At 40.7% G+C, this 17,560-nt stretch overlaps 1 protein-coding gene across 7 annotated transcripts in view; it reads left to right on the top strand.

The window, feature by feature from the left end:
* The window catches only part of ITSN2 (intersectin 2), a 317,097-nt gene that overhangs the window by 269,937 nt on the left and 29,600 nt on the right, over positions 1-17,560 (top strand). For all 7 annotated transcript variants that reach the window (XM_033939784.1, XM_033939780.1, XM_033939783.1 and 4 more), the window contains 2 exons: positions 5,829-5,950; positions 12,016-12,122. In XM_033939784.1, the coding sequence (XP_033795675.1) occupies positions 5,829-5,950; positions 12,016-12,122 (229 nt within the window). The remainder of the gene's footprint in view (positions 1-5,828; positions 5,951-12,015; positions 12,123-17,560) is intronic.

The following is a 17,560-nucleotide window of genomic DNA, read 5'->3' as shown; positions in this document are numbered from 1 at the left end:
GAGATCAGAGACCTCAGGAGGCAATAGTATAGAAATACAATTTGCTGAGCGAAAATGTAATATGTACATTTTAGTAGGTAATGTCCGACAGGACCTGTTGGGGATAAATAGCAACGTAAGGGCTATTGGGGTGGTAGACAGGTGGGTATAGTAGGTTTTGGGGGGCTCACTATGACCTATAAGTGAGTTGTGATCAGATGTTTGTGGCACCCTTTTTGTGAAGTTCACAGCATGCCCTGTAAGGTGTGCCACTACTGTGTTGCCATGTCTGGGTATCTAGTCCATCACTTTGCTGACCCCTCCCATGTCCAAAAGGTCTTGTTCTATGTGTTTTTGACTTGGACAATTTTTTGAATGAGAATGGGGTGTAAAGATAGACAACTTAGCGGCCTGGACGATCAAACAGCTGGATGTACAAGTACATGATTCTTGAAAAAAAAATATTTTGGACATATTTTTTGAGAATGGACTTTGGACATTTTGCAACTTTGGGTGACTAACAACTTAGGCCCAAGACAGACTTAGATGGGGTTTTTTTTAATGGCACTCCATGTTACTAAAGGTTCTGACATTTTTTTTTGCGTTCTTAGGCAGTTTTTATGTTCTAGATGTTTGAACTATATAGCATAAATCACATGGGCAATTTAAGATATAATCTAAATTCTTAGATTGACAAGAAGTGTGATGTTTTAAAAGGTAAATTTTCGTAGTGCTTGGGTCATGAAAATATGTATCATTAACTATTACCGGTATATTGCAAACTGAGCAATGCCCACATGGCTGATGTTTACCTGGTATTTTCTACCATCGGTTGAGCAAAACTTTCTTTGGTAGTATGACTTATGATGTAACCTAAATTTTTGTTTCTAGAAAAAGTCAATATTATTTATTTATTTATTTATTTATTCATATACCACTTATATCATATTTCCCTATATAAATTGTTTTGATTCAAAACATGGCAATGCTTTCAATAGACAAAAAAAAATTGGTTTTTTTTAAATGTTTGCAATTATCTCAGAACCTTTTGTTTGTTTTAAAATACATGAAATAATATCTGATACGGATTGTCTTTGTCTTTATTGTAATAATGCATTACGGAGATTATGCAGAGCTCTCTTTTTAGCATTTTTTTATTATCTTACCAGGGTATAAATGTTTACCCTAATGAACTTCCAATTGTTGGCTTCCTTTAAATAAATTTCTGAAATACTTCAAATATGTCGAAACCGTGAAAATTGCACAAAAGGAATGCTGGATTTCAAATGTATAGATTGCATGGTGTCAGTTTGTAACAATGTATTTCAGTCAGTATTTTATGTTTAAATGATTTTTATTATTCCAGCAGTAATAAGCAAATACAAACAGTAGTACCATTCAGGAAATAACATTTTCAACAATATAATCAGTTCCCCTCCCCCCCTCCCCTCCCCAAGAATCCATGGCCAGTCCAACAGCTGAGAGTGGGAATAAAATCTTAAAGATTCAAAAGTCTACTGTGAGCACGTGGTGTGAGATCCTGCCAGAAGTGCTCCCACACCTGACAAAATTTGCGACCCGGGCCAAGAGTCAAGTCTCCCACAATGTGTCTCTCCAGTGTTGTGTGCACTATCATTAGGGATCTCCATTGTGTATATGACGGGGATCACGGGAGAGCCAGTTGGTGAGGATGGCTTTTTTTTTCCCATCAAAAGGGCTCTGGAGATAAATGCTGACATTCCCCTGGGTTTGGGCGAGGCTATATTATAAAATCCAAATAACGCCCTCGGTTGCGGAAGCCATTGCCTTCCCCAAAGCGATGTGGTATATAGGCCAAGATGTCTCCAAAACTGTTGGATTGCGGGGCAGGCTCAAAACATGTGACTCAAAGATGCGTGAGCCTGATTGCATTTCGGGCAAGAATGCAACGCAGTAATCCCCATCCGGGCTGCACGTTCCGGTGGAATGTAAAGTCTAAGAACAATTTTCAATTGCATTTCCCAGTGAGTAAAACTGCAGTTGTTAAAGAGCCCTTTTCTAGCTGAATCAGAACATCAAATGTCAACTCAAATTTAATAGAATGATGGCAATTATTTAATATTTTTATAAACTGTTGCAGTTGATCTGGTGTGTCGGGCTGTGTGGAGTGTTTTACTGTCACACGATGGTATTTTTTGCCCCTACCCTTATATATTACTTTGGTAATGGGAGGGTGCAGTTATATCTCAGGGCTCCTTTTACTAAGGTGTGCTAGCGTTTGTAGCGCATGCAGGAAATTACCGCGCACTACGCTTCTAGAACTAACGCCAGCTCAATGCTGGCGTTGAGGTCTGGCGCACCTTAGTAAAAGGAGCCCTGAGTCTTTTTTCTCCACACTTGAACTGATTCCCCAGTTTCAGATTATCCCAGTTATTCGCTCATTTTTTTGTGTTATGTATGTGATTTTGACTCCTTTTTTTGGGGGGGAGGGAGGGGTTGAGGAACAGTTGATCTATTGTACCATTCCAAATTACAAAAATATCTACTATAAATCATCACCACTTCATGGGAGTGTGTGGTGCAGTGGTTAGAGGTACAGCTCCAGCACCCTGGGGTTATGGGTTCAAATACCGCACTGCTCCTTGTGACCCTGGGCAAGTCACTTAATCCAAAACAAAAAAATATTCATTGCACACAGAATCCAACTGATCAAAAACAAAAAAATAGAGCTCAAGTCACTTAATCCCCCAGTGCCCCACCAGATAGAGAGTGAACCCACCAGGACAGATAGGGAAAAATGCTTGGAGATAATGGTTACTGCGGATAGGCAGACTAGATGGGCCATTTGGAACTATGACATACCTGTATATAGGTTTGCTATTGTGGGAGCAAATGTAGCCCCCCATAGCAATAGTTGTTAGTAAAAGTCTCCATTAAAAATGAAGTGATTCCAATTCAAGGTTATTGAGCAAAGTTATTTAATAGAATTAGACGGATTGGAATTTGGATGCAGGCGGGCATACGTACTCTGGATGATGTAGTATCAGATGGAAAGCTGCTTGACTTTTCACGGCTGCAACAAACATTTGGTATTGCTAAGTCTCAATTTTATAAGTGGTTGCAGTTGAAGCAGGCCATTCAGAAGGGGTTCCCTGATTGGCGGAATCTTAAAAATCAGTATAGTTTGCAGGTCCTATGCTTCCAGATAGATTTCCTAGGGCATCAGGCCACCCAGTGGTACAAATATCTGAATTTTTGAATAAGAAACCAAAGACTGGTCTTCGTGACATTTGGAGCATTTGAGATAAAGCAGCAGATTTCTGCGTATCAATGGCCACGAATTTGGACTTGGAGGATGAGATGTATGGCATCTGCATCTATGAGACAAACATGGTTTTTCTTGTTACATAGATCTTTTTGGACCACTGTTCGTTTACAGAAATTGGATAGTTCTAAGTCCAATAGATACTGGCACTGTCATCTCGATGTAGGGACATTGGATCATCTACTGTACTATTGTCCCTTGATGCTTAAGTTTTGGAGATCCATTTGGGGTCAAGTGAATAAAATATTGGAAAATCCAGTGGCATTGACATACGATACCGTGCTATTAGCACGTTAATGAGGGCTAAAAGCCCAATAACTTCCCTTAACAACAAACTTCTCTTTATTATGACGGGAGTTGCCATACAACTTATTTTGAAGAACTGGAAAAATTGGGGCCGGTTAAATTATAATTTTGGGTGGGAATCTTTATGCCACATGTTTTAAATAGAATGTACGATTGCCATATAGCAGGGACATTATAGGAAATTTAAGGATGTTTGGGAGCCATAGACAAAATTCTGTAAGGAATGATTGTTGATTTTGCCCTTTGAACATACACGTCTAGGGTGGGGTGGGGGGAAATACTTTTAATTTAATTATGGTTAAGTGCAATTGTTGGATATATGGGGGGATGATACATGTATTTGTTATGAAATATAATTTGATAGAATTTAAGTGCTGTTAAAGTGTAAACTGTCTGTATATTATGTTGCACTTAATTTTTAGCTTTAAAATGAATAAAGATATTTTTTTTTTTAAAAGATGGAATGGAATGTTCTACACTGATGTATCACTTCAATAGCTTCTTCTTGAGGAATGCTCGTATATAGAACACAGACATCTAAAGTAACCAAAAGTCTCTCTTCTGAAATCAGATTTTAGGCACCTACTGTCAAAGTAATTTTTAAAAAATTGTTTTTCAATTAACAGCACCAATTGAACCAGTAAAAAAATTAATTTAGGCATGTTCGCTAGGTGCGCCAATCTAGACATCTAATGGTAGGTGTTTGTTTTTTTTTTTATAAATTCTTTATTCATTTTCAAAATTACATTAAGTATAAAATATATTCATTCACATTAACAATAAATACATCACTTATAAACAGTCATTGGTACATTATATAAATTTTTATCCCTTCCCCTTTCCCATCCCTCCCAACCATATATTCCATTATTATATAATATATGTAATAATAAAATACCCCCCTCCCTACATCCTGAACTGATAAATAAAAGGGAAATAATTTTACTTAATCCTTACAATATTTTGTTAATGGTTTCCACACATCCTGAAATTTCTTAAAGTATCCCCTTTGTAAAGCAATAAATCTTTCCATTTTATAGATATGGCATAAAGTATTCCACCAAAAGTTATAGTTTAATCTCCTCCAATCCTTCCAATTATATGTAATTTGCTGAATGGCAACACCAGTCATTATTAGTAATAATTTATTCTTGTTAGCAGAAATCTGACTTTTTGCTCTCATTTTCATATCAAATATCACAGTATCATAAGATAATGCCACTGGGTTATCTAATAAATTATTAATTTGGTCCCAAATTGATTTCCAAAAATTCATAATATATGGGCAATGAAACAATAAATTATCTAAAGTTCCTGCTTCTAGATGACAATGCCAGCATCTATTAGACAAAGAACTATCTAATTTTTGTAACCTAACAGGGGTCCATAACGCTCTATGTAACAGAAAAAACCAAGGTTGTCTCATAGATGCAGACACCGTACATTTCATCCTCCAAGACCAAATTCGTGGCCATTGAGATGCAGTAATTTCATGCTTAATCTCAATGCTCCAAATATCTCTTAAACCAGTTTTTAATTTATTTTTAGTAAATCCACTTAATATTTTATACCACTGGGCAGCCTGGTGACCCAAGAAGTCTGTCTGAAAACAAAGAAACTCCATACTATAATGATTATTAAGGTTTTTCCAATCAGGGAACCCCGCCTGAATGGCATTGTAGGTGTTTTTTTTTAATAGAATCGGGGCCTTACTGAGCAGCAACATTTAGGTTGCAGGCTACTTATTCTTGTAAAACTATTAAATCAATCTATGATTACTCTTTAATTTCTGTACTTAAAGTGTGTCATCCAGGGTACAAACCATTCACATTGTAAAATATAAGTTCATCCTATCTTCCTGAGTGTTTCCCAGGCCAACTCTCTTTTTTCAGCTTCTTGGTCTAAAGGTGGTACTATCTTGTAAAGGGGTCTTGAGCTGCTCTCTTGGCAGAATAGGACAAAAGAGGATAGGACAGCTTTTGGTTCTTGACTGAAGAACAGAGGTGACAGGCATGAAAATCTGCCTCATGTATATTTATTAAGGATATCTTTAAAAACCCGACTGGCTTGGGGGTTCCCTAGGACAGGTTTAAGAACCACTGTCCTAGAAAGAAACTAATCGTAGTAAATGAAACAAGCTAATGAAACATTCCTTGAAGGGACAAGCAATTGATGTGCATATACTGTACATTGAATATTTAGTCTTATAACTAATCAATTGCAATTATGAAATCTTTAGGGTGTGCTGACCTTCATACTTTGGACACCATGCAGCCCATGGAAAGGAAACGACAGGGATATATTCATGAGTTGATTCAAACCGAGGAGAGATATATGGATGATCTCCAGTTGGTTGTAGAGGTAAGAATGTCTTCAGAATTTGTGGCAATACACCAATAAACCTAATAGTTTCCCAGTTTAATGCTTTTACCGTTTGAAAATGTGTTGGGTTGGTGGGAAGGATTGGGTTGGGGTTTGCACAATTAAATATTTGCATATTTGGAAGCGTATGAATTTACTTTATCAGTAACTTTATATATAATAATTTTTACGGGGGAAATTGTTGATCTCACTATATATTGTAAAGACTTTAGGTGATGTATAAAGTGTAAAATGTATTCTTTTCCTTGTATTCACTTAATGAAAGTATTAAAAATGAATAAAGATTTAAAAAAAAAAGAAAAAAGAAAATGTTATTGTACAAATTGAAGTATTTCAGTGCTTCTTGACCCTTTCCTCTAGGCATACCTAATCACTTGGGTTTTCAGGATTACCATAATGAATGCATGAGATAGATCTGCAAAGTGTCTACCATATGCAAATCTATCTCATACATATTCATTGCAGTAATCCTGAAAACCTGACACTGCGTGCAAGAGACAGTTGAGAAGCACTGAAGTATTTTCTTCTCTAGCAGGGCTTGAATAATGAAATGTGAACTGTTTTTAGCATATTAGTGAAAAGACCTACAATCATCCTGTCATGAAATTTTGTAAGAATTCCCCATTCATTCCCGGTTTTTTGGAATTGAGTTATATTAATGTATAATCCTTTTCAATCAGATGTAAAGGCTGGTCCTGTACTAATACTTGGCTTGAAGGAATTTGATTGAGCATGCTAAGTAAAGATGATACATTTTCCTGTTACTAAGAATTGATTGGACCTGACAGAGTACACCTATAGTCTTCCACGATGCTCACCCTCGGCTTCTCCCAACATTATATGAGTATCCAAAGGCAATATCACGGACCGCACAGTCCAGCAGCCCCCTCTTGCCCGGTCGCTGCATCCCACCATCTCCCTCCCTCACCTTACCTTATATGCCAAATTTAATTTTTCTTCTCTCAGCAGCACGCTTTCAACAAGTTGCGCGCGCGCGCGGCTGCTTCAGTTGAATCTTCTCCTCTGACGCAACTGCAAACAGGAAGTTGCATCAGAGAAAATTCAACTGAAGCAGCCGCGTGCGACTTGTTGAAAGCGTGCCACTAGGAGAAAAAAAATTAAATTTGCCACATAAAGGGAAAGGAGGGTAAGGGAGGGAGATGGCGGGTTGTGGCGATCGGGCGGGGGTGGGTAGGGGGCGCTGCTGGACCTCACAGTAAATATTCACTTCCATGTATGAGAAATGTACTTGCTGTTGCCACATAAATATTCATCCGACAGGCAAATACTCTGGCCTGCTTTCCCTTTTATGTAAAACAAATGAAATCCCTGAGACTGTCCTGAACTTGATGGGTCTGAATGGAAAAATATCCAGACGTGATCTTTTTGCTTAGATGAAGGCAGGAGGGAGGAAGGGACCACAAACTTTGTATTCTTGTTTTTTGGAGGATGGGCCAACCATGAGCCAGTCCATGTCACACTTGTCTGAATCATCCATAACAAAATTCTTAAAACTAATGGGGGAGGTCCTATCCCCTCCCCCACTCAGGGACCCGGAGGAATACTGGGCCAAAAGAATGAAGAGGGAGACAAATATTGAACCCACAGTAGGAAAGAGAAAAGGGAGGACAGGCAGGTGAGCCAGATGCTGGAAGCGGGGGGGGGGGGGGGGGAGAAAGAGGGAAAGAAGCTAGATGGGATTGGAGAGGAGAGAGACACATTGGTATGGAAGTGGAAGAGAGGGGAAATCTGAAAACAGGAAGGTAACCAGTAACAGAGGGGGAATTATGTGCCTGGGGGCATAGGGACAGAAACATGGGGATGGTATAAGGACACGGGGGGGCAATGCCGGACACAGGAGGGAGTATACAAATACAGAGGGGGAGATATTAGAAATAGGGGAAATAGGAACACAGAAGGGAGATGGTTTGTGCGGATGGGATCAGATAGTTTGCGGGGATGGGATGGAGACTGATGGGGACGGGAACCGAGCTCACGGGGACGTGCTCACGGGACGGAGACGGGGACAAATTTTTTCCCTTTGTCATTCTCTAATTGTCAGTTCTAATCTGTTGTGATTGTCTGATAATCCATATGGAATGTTAATTTGAAGGCAGAAAATTTTATGCAGTAAGGATTGTTTCTATAAACCAGACTCCAAGATTATATATGGCACCTATATTTGGGTGCCTAATTTGGGCACACCGTAATTGACTAACAAGCCATTAACAAGCAATAATTTACTGCTTACAACCAATTACTGGTGTTGATGGGCACCACTTAGATTTGTGCATACATCTAGCTACGTGCTATTCTATAACACTTAAGTGCAAATTCTGTAAAGGACGTCTAACTTTAGGTGTCCACAATGTGGACGTCCATCGACTTAGACATCCACATATAGGTGAACGGAGCTTTATTTTTTGGACTAAACAGGACTCCAGTTTGATATAAAGGTAAAAATATGTTTAACAATGCATTATTTAAACAAAGAACATGAACAAAATATATATATATATATTGCATACTAAACCTTCTATTTTGGGAGTAAAGAGGACTCCTATTTGATAATAATAGAAAAAGAAAGATGTTTAATAATGCATTACTCAAGCAAATCACATTAAAATATATATATATAGCATACTAAAACTCATTTCCAAAAGGTTAAGAAAATAAAAAGAGATGCCCTACTCACAATGGCTGTGTTTCAGAGCAAGTGGACATGTCTGATGCACAATCTTGCAATCATTGTGACATCATCAATATGCACCTAGTTAGCAGAATGTCACTAAAAAATAATAGGAACCCCTGCCTAAATGAAAGCTCCTGTGGCTCAGTGGTTAAAGGCACTTCTTCCATCTTCCACAGGTTATGGGTTCAAATCCACACAACCCCACCCCCCACCCTGTCTAAACAATGCCTGATTATTAGAAGTCCTTTACATAATTTGGCCCTTAGCGCCCAAATCCCATAGTAGGCAACTCAGAAGGGGGTGTGGCCAAAAGAGGGGCATGGATATGATGGGATTTCCAAAAATCTGCATTTTTAGTTACAGAATAATGGGTCAATGTGCCCAAATTGGGTGTCAGCATTTACACCAGACTTCAGCAGACATAAGTCTGGCGTCCAAAGTTAGGGTGAGGAAATTTGGCACTAAACACAATTCTACAAAGGGCACATACCTTTTATAGAATCACATTTAGTGCCAGTCTTTTCTAACACCCATTTTTTAGTTCCATTTATAGAATGCAGCCCCAAATGGGAAAAAAAGTATTTCCTACACATCAGTTTAATCTCAGAAGTAGCTTATTAGCTGTCTATTTGCTAGTATCCTATTCTGTTATTAATTTTATTACTATATACTTGTGAAATTCTCTAATTTCTCTTTAAAATGTTAGTTATTGTGCATATATTGCCTGGAAGATTCCAGTACTTGGTCATAAGAATAATTTTAATTCTGGGACTTGTATACTGCCTTTTGTAGCTATACAACCACACTCAAAAACAGTTTACTTACAGGTACTTCAAGCATTTTCTCTCGCTGTCCCGGTGGGCTCACAGTCTATCTAATGTACCTGGGGCAGTGGAGAGTTAAGTGACTTGCCCAGGGTCACAAGGAGCAGTGCAGGGTTTGAACCCACAACCTCAGGGTGCTGAGGCTGTAGCTCTAACCACTGCACCACACTCTCCTCTTAAAATATGGTTATTACAGAGGGGAATATGCATTATGTATCCACACAATGATATTTCAAGTGCTTGTAAATAGCTATCAAAGAAATACACTGGGTAGCTACTTAATTGCCATCTCTCCCAGGCAGACATTTAACAGCAGGATCTGGATAGGCCCATGCTGCCACCCATACACACCCACTCTTTCACCGACCCCTCCATCTAATAAAAAAACAACACATAGTAATATAGAACATAGCCGCAGCTCTTTATTAATCCACAATATTAAATAAATTAACTTTGCTTATATTAACACATTGAACCTCAATTGAACAACATCAGCAAGCTCCTCCCGAGCTACCCAATGTAAACATCAACATTTGCCCTCGACCCCTCCACAAACAGCAAGAGTCTGAGGGGTGGCATGACCTCATGCCCCTTTAACCCGGGTCACCTGACCCCAAGGCATGGCTCCCTGCCAGCCCACTGCTCATCGCCGGATGAGCCCCAGCACCCAGTAGCTCGGGAGACCCGCCCTCCCGAGCTACAATATCCACCCACACAAGGGCGGGCGGGTGGAAGAAAAACCACCCTGGAGGACTCTAGAACTCAATTCCTCCAAGGTCCCAGATTTATAAACTCTCCCACACGTCACTCAACCCGCTGGCCCAATCCTTTTCACGCCTTTTGGTGCGAACCACTCCCTCCCTATTTCTTCCCTAGCTCTCCCCCTGCAACTGTCCCTCCCCACCCAGCTTGCCTCGAAGGCGACACAGGGGCCTCCCAGCCCCATGTTACAATACGCCCATCGAGACAAGCTCTCGGGCTACTCTTTATAAAGGGCGAAACTAACATTGAGTGAGCCTAGCAAAATACCCAGGATGGCCTGGGCCATCTGAAATTGGAGCCCCTTTTCCCACAGCCTGGGTTCAATATCTTCATCACCTCCTATGCACCTGCCTACCTCTATCCCCCCCCCCAAAAAAAAAAATTCCTCTAAATGCTGGTGGGTTGCTGCAGAGGCAGCATTGAGTGCTGCTTTGTCTGGCAGGGCCTTTCCTCTGCTGCATCCTGCCTCTCTGATGCAACTTCCTGTGGGCAGTGCACAGTAGAGGAAAATCCCCAGTAGACAAAGAGTAGCCCTCAGCACTGCCTCTACTGCAATCCACCTGTGTTTGGAGGATGGAGAGAGAGGGAATAGAGGTAGGGATGAATAGATGTAGGCAGATCCCAGAACTGGATGGATGCATGGAGCTGAGGGGACACTGGACCTGGGCATGTGGGGGGAGAGGAGAGAGCCTGCATCTAAGGAGAAGAGCGGGAAAGAGATACTAGGCCTGGGGTGGGGTGGGGGGCTGAGGGACAAGAGACAGAGACCTGGAGCACAGGGAAGGGGGGGGGGGAGAGGGGGCAAATTCTGAACTTGGGGAGGTGGGGAGCAGAGGAAATAGAAAGAGGCAGAGACTGAATTGGGGAAGAGAAAATGGCCCAATTGGAGAGAGAGAGATACCAGATTATAGAAGATGGGTGTGGGGCGAAGTGGGGGTGCAGGAGAAAGGGGGGAGAGAGGAGAGAAGCTGAACATGAGGAAGGACAGGGACACAGTAGAGAGGCTGACAGTGGAGGGAGCATAGGGACACAATCACAGAGGGGAGAAACTGTACAGCATGGATAGAGACACATAAGAAAGATGGATGGTGGAAATAGAGATGCCAAAAGGACAAGAGACCCCAGCGAGAGTTTAAAAAACACTGAAGAGAGACACTGGGACCAAAGTAATGCTCAGACAACAAAGGTGTAGAAAACATATTTTTTCTGAATTTATTGATTGTAATAGATCAGCTTTAGGAAATGTGGCATCCTTGGTCCCTACTACTTTAGACGCAATGATGTTATAGAGGAATCCCCATCTCAATTTTTCCACCTGGGACCCATTCAATCCTAGCTATGCCATTGCATTTTGTAATAAATGTTACAATCTCTTTATTATTTTGGATGTTCTTCATTATAATTACGTAATTGTGCCATCACTCTTTTAAAATGGGAAGAGTAATTGCATATGTAGCTTTTAATCTCTGGGACTTTAGATATACAAATAAAGACTTTTATTGTGATTCTAAGGTCTACTTCTTTTTCCATATTGGATCTAGTAGACCACTTGCTTTGCTGTTTTCTTATGACAGTATACTTCATATGCAAGTTATGCTTATTTGGGGGCATTAGTACAAATGTAGAGTCTACCATAGGAACCTGAAAGGTCCTGTGGTACTTCTAGCAAGCTTGTGTCCATGGGATTTACTTGTGGTGAGGAAGGCAGGATAAACTTGGCAAGACTGAATCTACATAACTAATATTTGTATGTGAATTGTTTGCAGGCTTTTCAGAAGCCAATGACTGCTTCTGGATATCTCACTGAAGGAGAAATGGGGCTCATTTTTGTGAACTGGAAGGAGCTTATAATGTCTAACACAAAGCTACTCAAGTGAGTATTTACTTCCCTTCAATGTCTCCTAAATGCTACCTCTTAATTCTGTGGCTAGTATTACTACTATGGTGATCTTCAAAGCAGACTGAAGTTGTCTTTGATTTATTATATGTAAATAACATGCCAATAAAAGCATATCTGAGATTTATAGAGTTCAGACATGAAAAACATACCAGCTTAAAACAGAACTAAATTCATCTGAATTAAAATATCAAATGATAGGCTACATTTGCTAACCTGCACCACTTTGCATTTAATGAATGTTGTTGAGTTAATGTATATTTTTAGTAAAAAGCCCCATTGCACCATAAGAACATAAGAATTGCCACTGCTGGGTCAGACCGGTGGTCCATCCTGCCCAGCAGTCCGCTCACGCGGCGGCCCCAAGGTCAAGACCAGTGCTCCAAATGGGTCCAGTCTCACCAGTTTAGCATGAACTTGTCCAACTTTGTCTTGAAACCCTGGAGGGTGTTTTCCCCTATAACAGACTCTGGAAGAGCGTTCCAGTTTTCTACCACTCTCTGAGTGAAGAAGAATTTCCTTATGTTTGTACGGAATAATAATAATAATAATAATTAATTTTCTTATATACTGCCCTATCAGTAGTTCTGGGCGGTTCACAACAGGAAAAAGCTGAGACATTTCAGCACATGATACAATTTCAAAACACACAAACTGCGCACATCAATCTAGTATTACATAATAAAATATTACAAAAAATTAAAAGATTAAAACATGCATTAAAAAGAATAAGAACCGAAACACCTCATTATAATTTCAGAAACAGCAATCTTGTTTGTCAAATAAATAGGTTTTTAATGTTTTCCTAAAGGTAAGGTAAGAGTAGGATTGAACAATCATCGGACTTAACCAGGAGTTCATCTTCCCTGCCTGATACGCTAAAATCCTGTCCAAAAAAGTCTTATAACGACAGGCCTATGGGGTAGGGAAGATAAACTTACCCGAATTTCTAGTACCTTTTGTTGAATAAGAGAATTTCAAATAGGAAGTCAAATATGAGGGCAATAATCCAAAAAGCGCGTTATAACAGAATCACCCAAACTTGAAAAATACTCTGGCCCCAGAAGGCAGCCAATGCAGTTTGGTATAAAAAGGTCTAGCACGGTCGTATGTTTTAAGATCAAAAATCAGGCGAACTGCAGCATTCTGTGCCAAACGAAGTCTTAATAAAATTTTGTGGGTAACCCCAAATAAACTATATTGCAATAGTCCAAGGTAGATAATATGGTAGATTGGACCAGTAATCGAAAGGATTCTCTATCAAAAAAATCTATCCCTTTTCAACTTTAGAGAGTGTCCTTACCTTGGAGAGGGTGACAACCTGTCTTTCTCTATTAAGTCTATTCCCTTCTGTATTTTGAATGTTTCGATCATGTCCCCTTGCAGTCTCCTCTTTTCAAGGGAGAAGAGGCCCAGCTTGATGGGACCTGCAGAAATTAAATGGTCATACATTTGAAATACAGTGGAACCTCAGTTTGCGAGTAACCCGGTTTGCGAGTGTTTTGCAAGCCGAGCAAAACACTCAGCAAACTTTTGCCTCGCAAACCGAGCATGTTCCGATATGCTAGCACCTCCCCTCCCCCCCCGCTCAAACCGGCATCGCAACCCCCCCCCCGAAAGCCCCCCCTGCGAGAACCGCATCGCACCTCCGTGCTGAAAGTGGCATCCGCCCGCCCTTCCTCTCAAAAACGCTCCTTACCCCTTCTGCTGGTTGTGAGAGTGAAAGCAAGCTCCCGCCTCTTGCCTGGGACGGGCCTTGAGCATCTGTGCATGCTCAAGGCCTTCTGGCTCTCATTCTCTCTTTAGTTATTGTGGGGGAGAACAGTCTGCCAAGATGAATTCATGTTTTGCAAAGTTTCATCAGCCGAATTAGGCCCCACCCACTGCATCCCAAGATACATTGGGAGGGGGAAGACCCGTTATTCTGAACATGTGGTCCTATAGGCAGGAGGGAATTGGCTTTGTTCCTGTTAATTTGTCATCCGAAGGTACAGGGGTGTCAGAGGATGTTGGGGGATGTGGAGGAGTGTCAGTGGATCCGGGGGTGTGGGGGTCCAGGGATGTTGAGGAGATATTGTAGGGAGGAGTGTAGGGCTCAGCGGCTCTTTTTTTTATTTGGTTAGTTTGGAGGCGTACTAAAGGGGATCGGTGCCTGGGAGGGAGATACAGAAGAGAGAAATCTCCCTACCAGTTCAGCTGATCCTGGCAGGGGGAATCCCTGGCTCAGCTGATGGGGATACCTCTGCTGTGATCAGACAAGGTAGTTGGGTGGTTTTTCATGTGGACATTTTTATTTTTGAAAATGGACCAAAAAATAGACTTACTAAGGTCCAAAAAGTCTGCATAGGTCATTTTAAAAAATAAAAGATAGACGTCTGGCTGTTTTGAAAATGGACATTTTTTCTACTGGATTTCTGGACATTTTTTCCACAACATCCAAATTAGACTTAGACGTCCTATCGAAAATGCCCCTCTATGTGTATAAGTGTATTTTATAATGGGTGTACACAATGCAAATCTGCCCCTACTATACCCAAACTACATCCTCAGGCATGAAAAAGTAAGTTTGTAATTATCACCCCATGTACCTGTATTCCCATAAACTCCCGTACAATTTTATAATAAACTTTGCTGTAGAATGCCAAAAATGCTTTGCAAAATTATCTTTATGATTTATTAGTTATCACTGTCATTTAACTACTCTTCTGTATTAACATATAAATATGATTTATATTATGTCGCACCTTATCTCTCATCCTCTCAGCAATTGAAGTCCCATCCTAACGATTGCATCGTCCTTAAATCTAACTCCAGGTTCTGAGCCTGGAGTGATTTACCCAGGAACAGGGTCTTTCTGATAACGATTCTCCATTTACTTATATATAGCTTCATATCATGGTTCCTGGTTCTATGGCCCTTTTTAGTAGTAACATAGTATATGACGGCAGGTGAAACCTATATGGTCCATCTAGTCTGCCCAATAAGGTGGCCAGAGCCACACCTGTCACCCTGTACAGGTTATATGCCATCATGATCAAATAGTGGCATCACATATAGGTTAGTCACACATTCATGGAGAAGTAGTTTTACAGTTTTAGTTGTAGTATAGTCACATTATCATCAATACTTAATTAAACCAGCAATCCAACAATGTTGCAAACTGAAAACATTTTTATTTGCTGTGAGCCTTAATAATAGTAGTAGAAGCAGTAATCTATGAGTCCCTCGTTCTCCTGTGAACTGCTCTTAAAAATTTTGAAAAAAACCTTTTCCAAGGATTGGTCTTAATACTTGTTGCTTTCAAAATATTCTTGAATATTGAACGTAGAAGCAGTTTTTGTGAGACAGCATGCTACTCAATCACATGAACCACAGGTGTTACTATTAAGGTGTCAGTTCTGGAGTACAGTAATAACAGGAAACTAATTATCCTCTTTGCTGGTACACATATTTTGAATATTTTTCCTTGTCATTACCTGTCTGCTATGCAGTGTTTTTTTTTTAAATTTTATTATTATTACTAATGAAGGAAGTCTTCAATTATGACTAAACATTAGAAAGTTTGTCTGAACTGTAATTGTTTGGTGGGGAAACACTCTTTTATAATAGATTACATCAACACAACAGGATTTATGACAGTTTTATTGCTGTGCTTTTGAACACAATTGTTACTTTGGTAGACATAATTTGCTTTGTATGACAAAACTTTATAGTAGTGAGGCCATTGAATTTATTCTCTAGATCAATGGTTCCCAACCCTATCCTGTGAGACCACCAGCCAGTCAGGTTTTCAGGATAGCACTAATAAATATGCAGATTTGCATGCCTGTCACCTTCATTATATGCAAATCTCTCTCATGCATATTCATTAGGGCTATCCCAAAAACCCAACTGGCTGGTGGTCCTCCAGGACAGGGTTGGGAACCACTGCTCTAGATACCTGTCCTCATGTAATCTCTGCACCTGTCCAAATAGGTGCTCTAAATACAACTGAATAGTCTTAATGAGTCTCAGAATGATTCAGCCCAAGTGGGCCCTCCTATTCCCACTCTCCTTGAGGTAGTGGATTAGTGTGGAGGGAAACTACAGCTTCTAGCCTGCCAACAGTCTCAAGGAGCAGAGAGCGATACCAAAGGGGGTAGAGCCTGCATGGCCCAGGGCTCTCCTGAGTCTAGTTCTTTTAGAAGCAGGTGTCTTGAACATCTAAGAAATGGAAAAGTCTGTTATCAAACTACTGCTTGGATTAGGCTTGTGGGATGCTAGAAAACCAGAGGAGCAGAAGAAAAATGTTTTACCCCAGAAGCTGAAGTCAGATTGTCAGTCAGTCATTCTCGTAGCTAATATTGCTTTATGGAGCAAACTGGGATTTCAGAGCAGTTTTCCTGAAGTGAAAGTTCTGGTGGCTCTTGATGTATTCATTTTAAATAGCTTTTAAATTGAGATGTGTAATATTTGTAATAATTCAGATTGAAAAATACTTCTATATGAGAATTTCTAGGGCAAAACTTACTAAAGGCTAGATTCACTAACCTGCCCGATTGTGACCAATCAATGTCCGATCCATGGCAGGCCGACTAATTCACTACAGGCTAATATTTAAATGGGGTGATCGAAGGATCGTCCACCACTAACCACACAGATCACTACTGAGCGATCTCGATGCATTCGCAGACCATCTCGTCGCCTGTCGAAACAATTACAGCCTGTGCATGCTCTCTCCGCGCAAGGAAGACACAGGCAGGGAGGCAAGCGGGGGGGAGGGGGTGGTAGGCAATCAGTCAGAACACTCTAGGCCTTAACCCACCCGACTCTCCCACTCTCTGCCGCCTTCCCTGCAGTGCGAGCCTGCGGGTTTAAAGCAGGGCTGCGCTTTAAACCTGTGGGCTTGCACTGCAGGCGGCAGAGGTCCAGAGCTCGGGGCAGAAAGCAGGGCAAGATCGGGTCAGAGAGCAGGGTGGCAATGGAGCAGGAGAGTCAGCAGAGACGTGTGCGACTGGCCCCCAACAGTCGCTTCTGTTGATCGGCCAGCTCAGTTGGTGTCCCAGATTTGTTTAGTGAATCGCGTTCCTGCCTACTTTGCATGCCGTTTCCCCTCATTTGTATGCATGGATCGGAAGCAGATCGGAGGAGAGGTTAATGAATCGGGTCGGAGGAAAATCAGGTCGCAAACTGATCGGTACACGATCGGTTTGCTTAGTGAATCTAGCCTCAAGCCTTTTTTCCCCTGTAGACACTGCAAAGTAGAAGATCCTTAATGAATGAGACCTTAATATGATACATACACACAAACATAATATATGTTAACAGCTATAATAGCATATGTAGCTTTTAACAATAAATCTTTGCCCTTATTCCCACTCCAGATAGCTTAAAGAGAATGCAAAATTTGTGCTTGGACTTTACTCCATAACTTA

This window comes from Geotrypetes seraphini, chromosome 3 (genome assembly GCF_902459505.1).
Source record: "Geotrypetes seraphini chromosome 3, aGeoSer1.1, whole genome shotgun sequence".
Lineage (NCBI taxonomy): Eukaryota > Metazoa > Chordata > Amphibia > Gymnophiona > Dermophiidae > Geotrypetes > Geotrypetes seraphini.
Note: the sequence above shows the minus strand (reverse complement) of the source record. Positions and strands in the feature narration are given on the sequence as shown.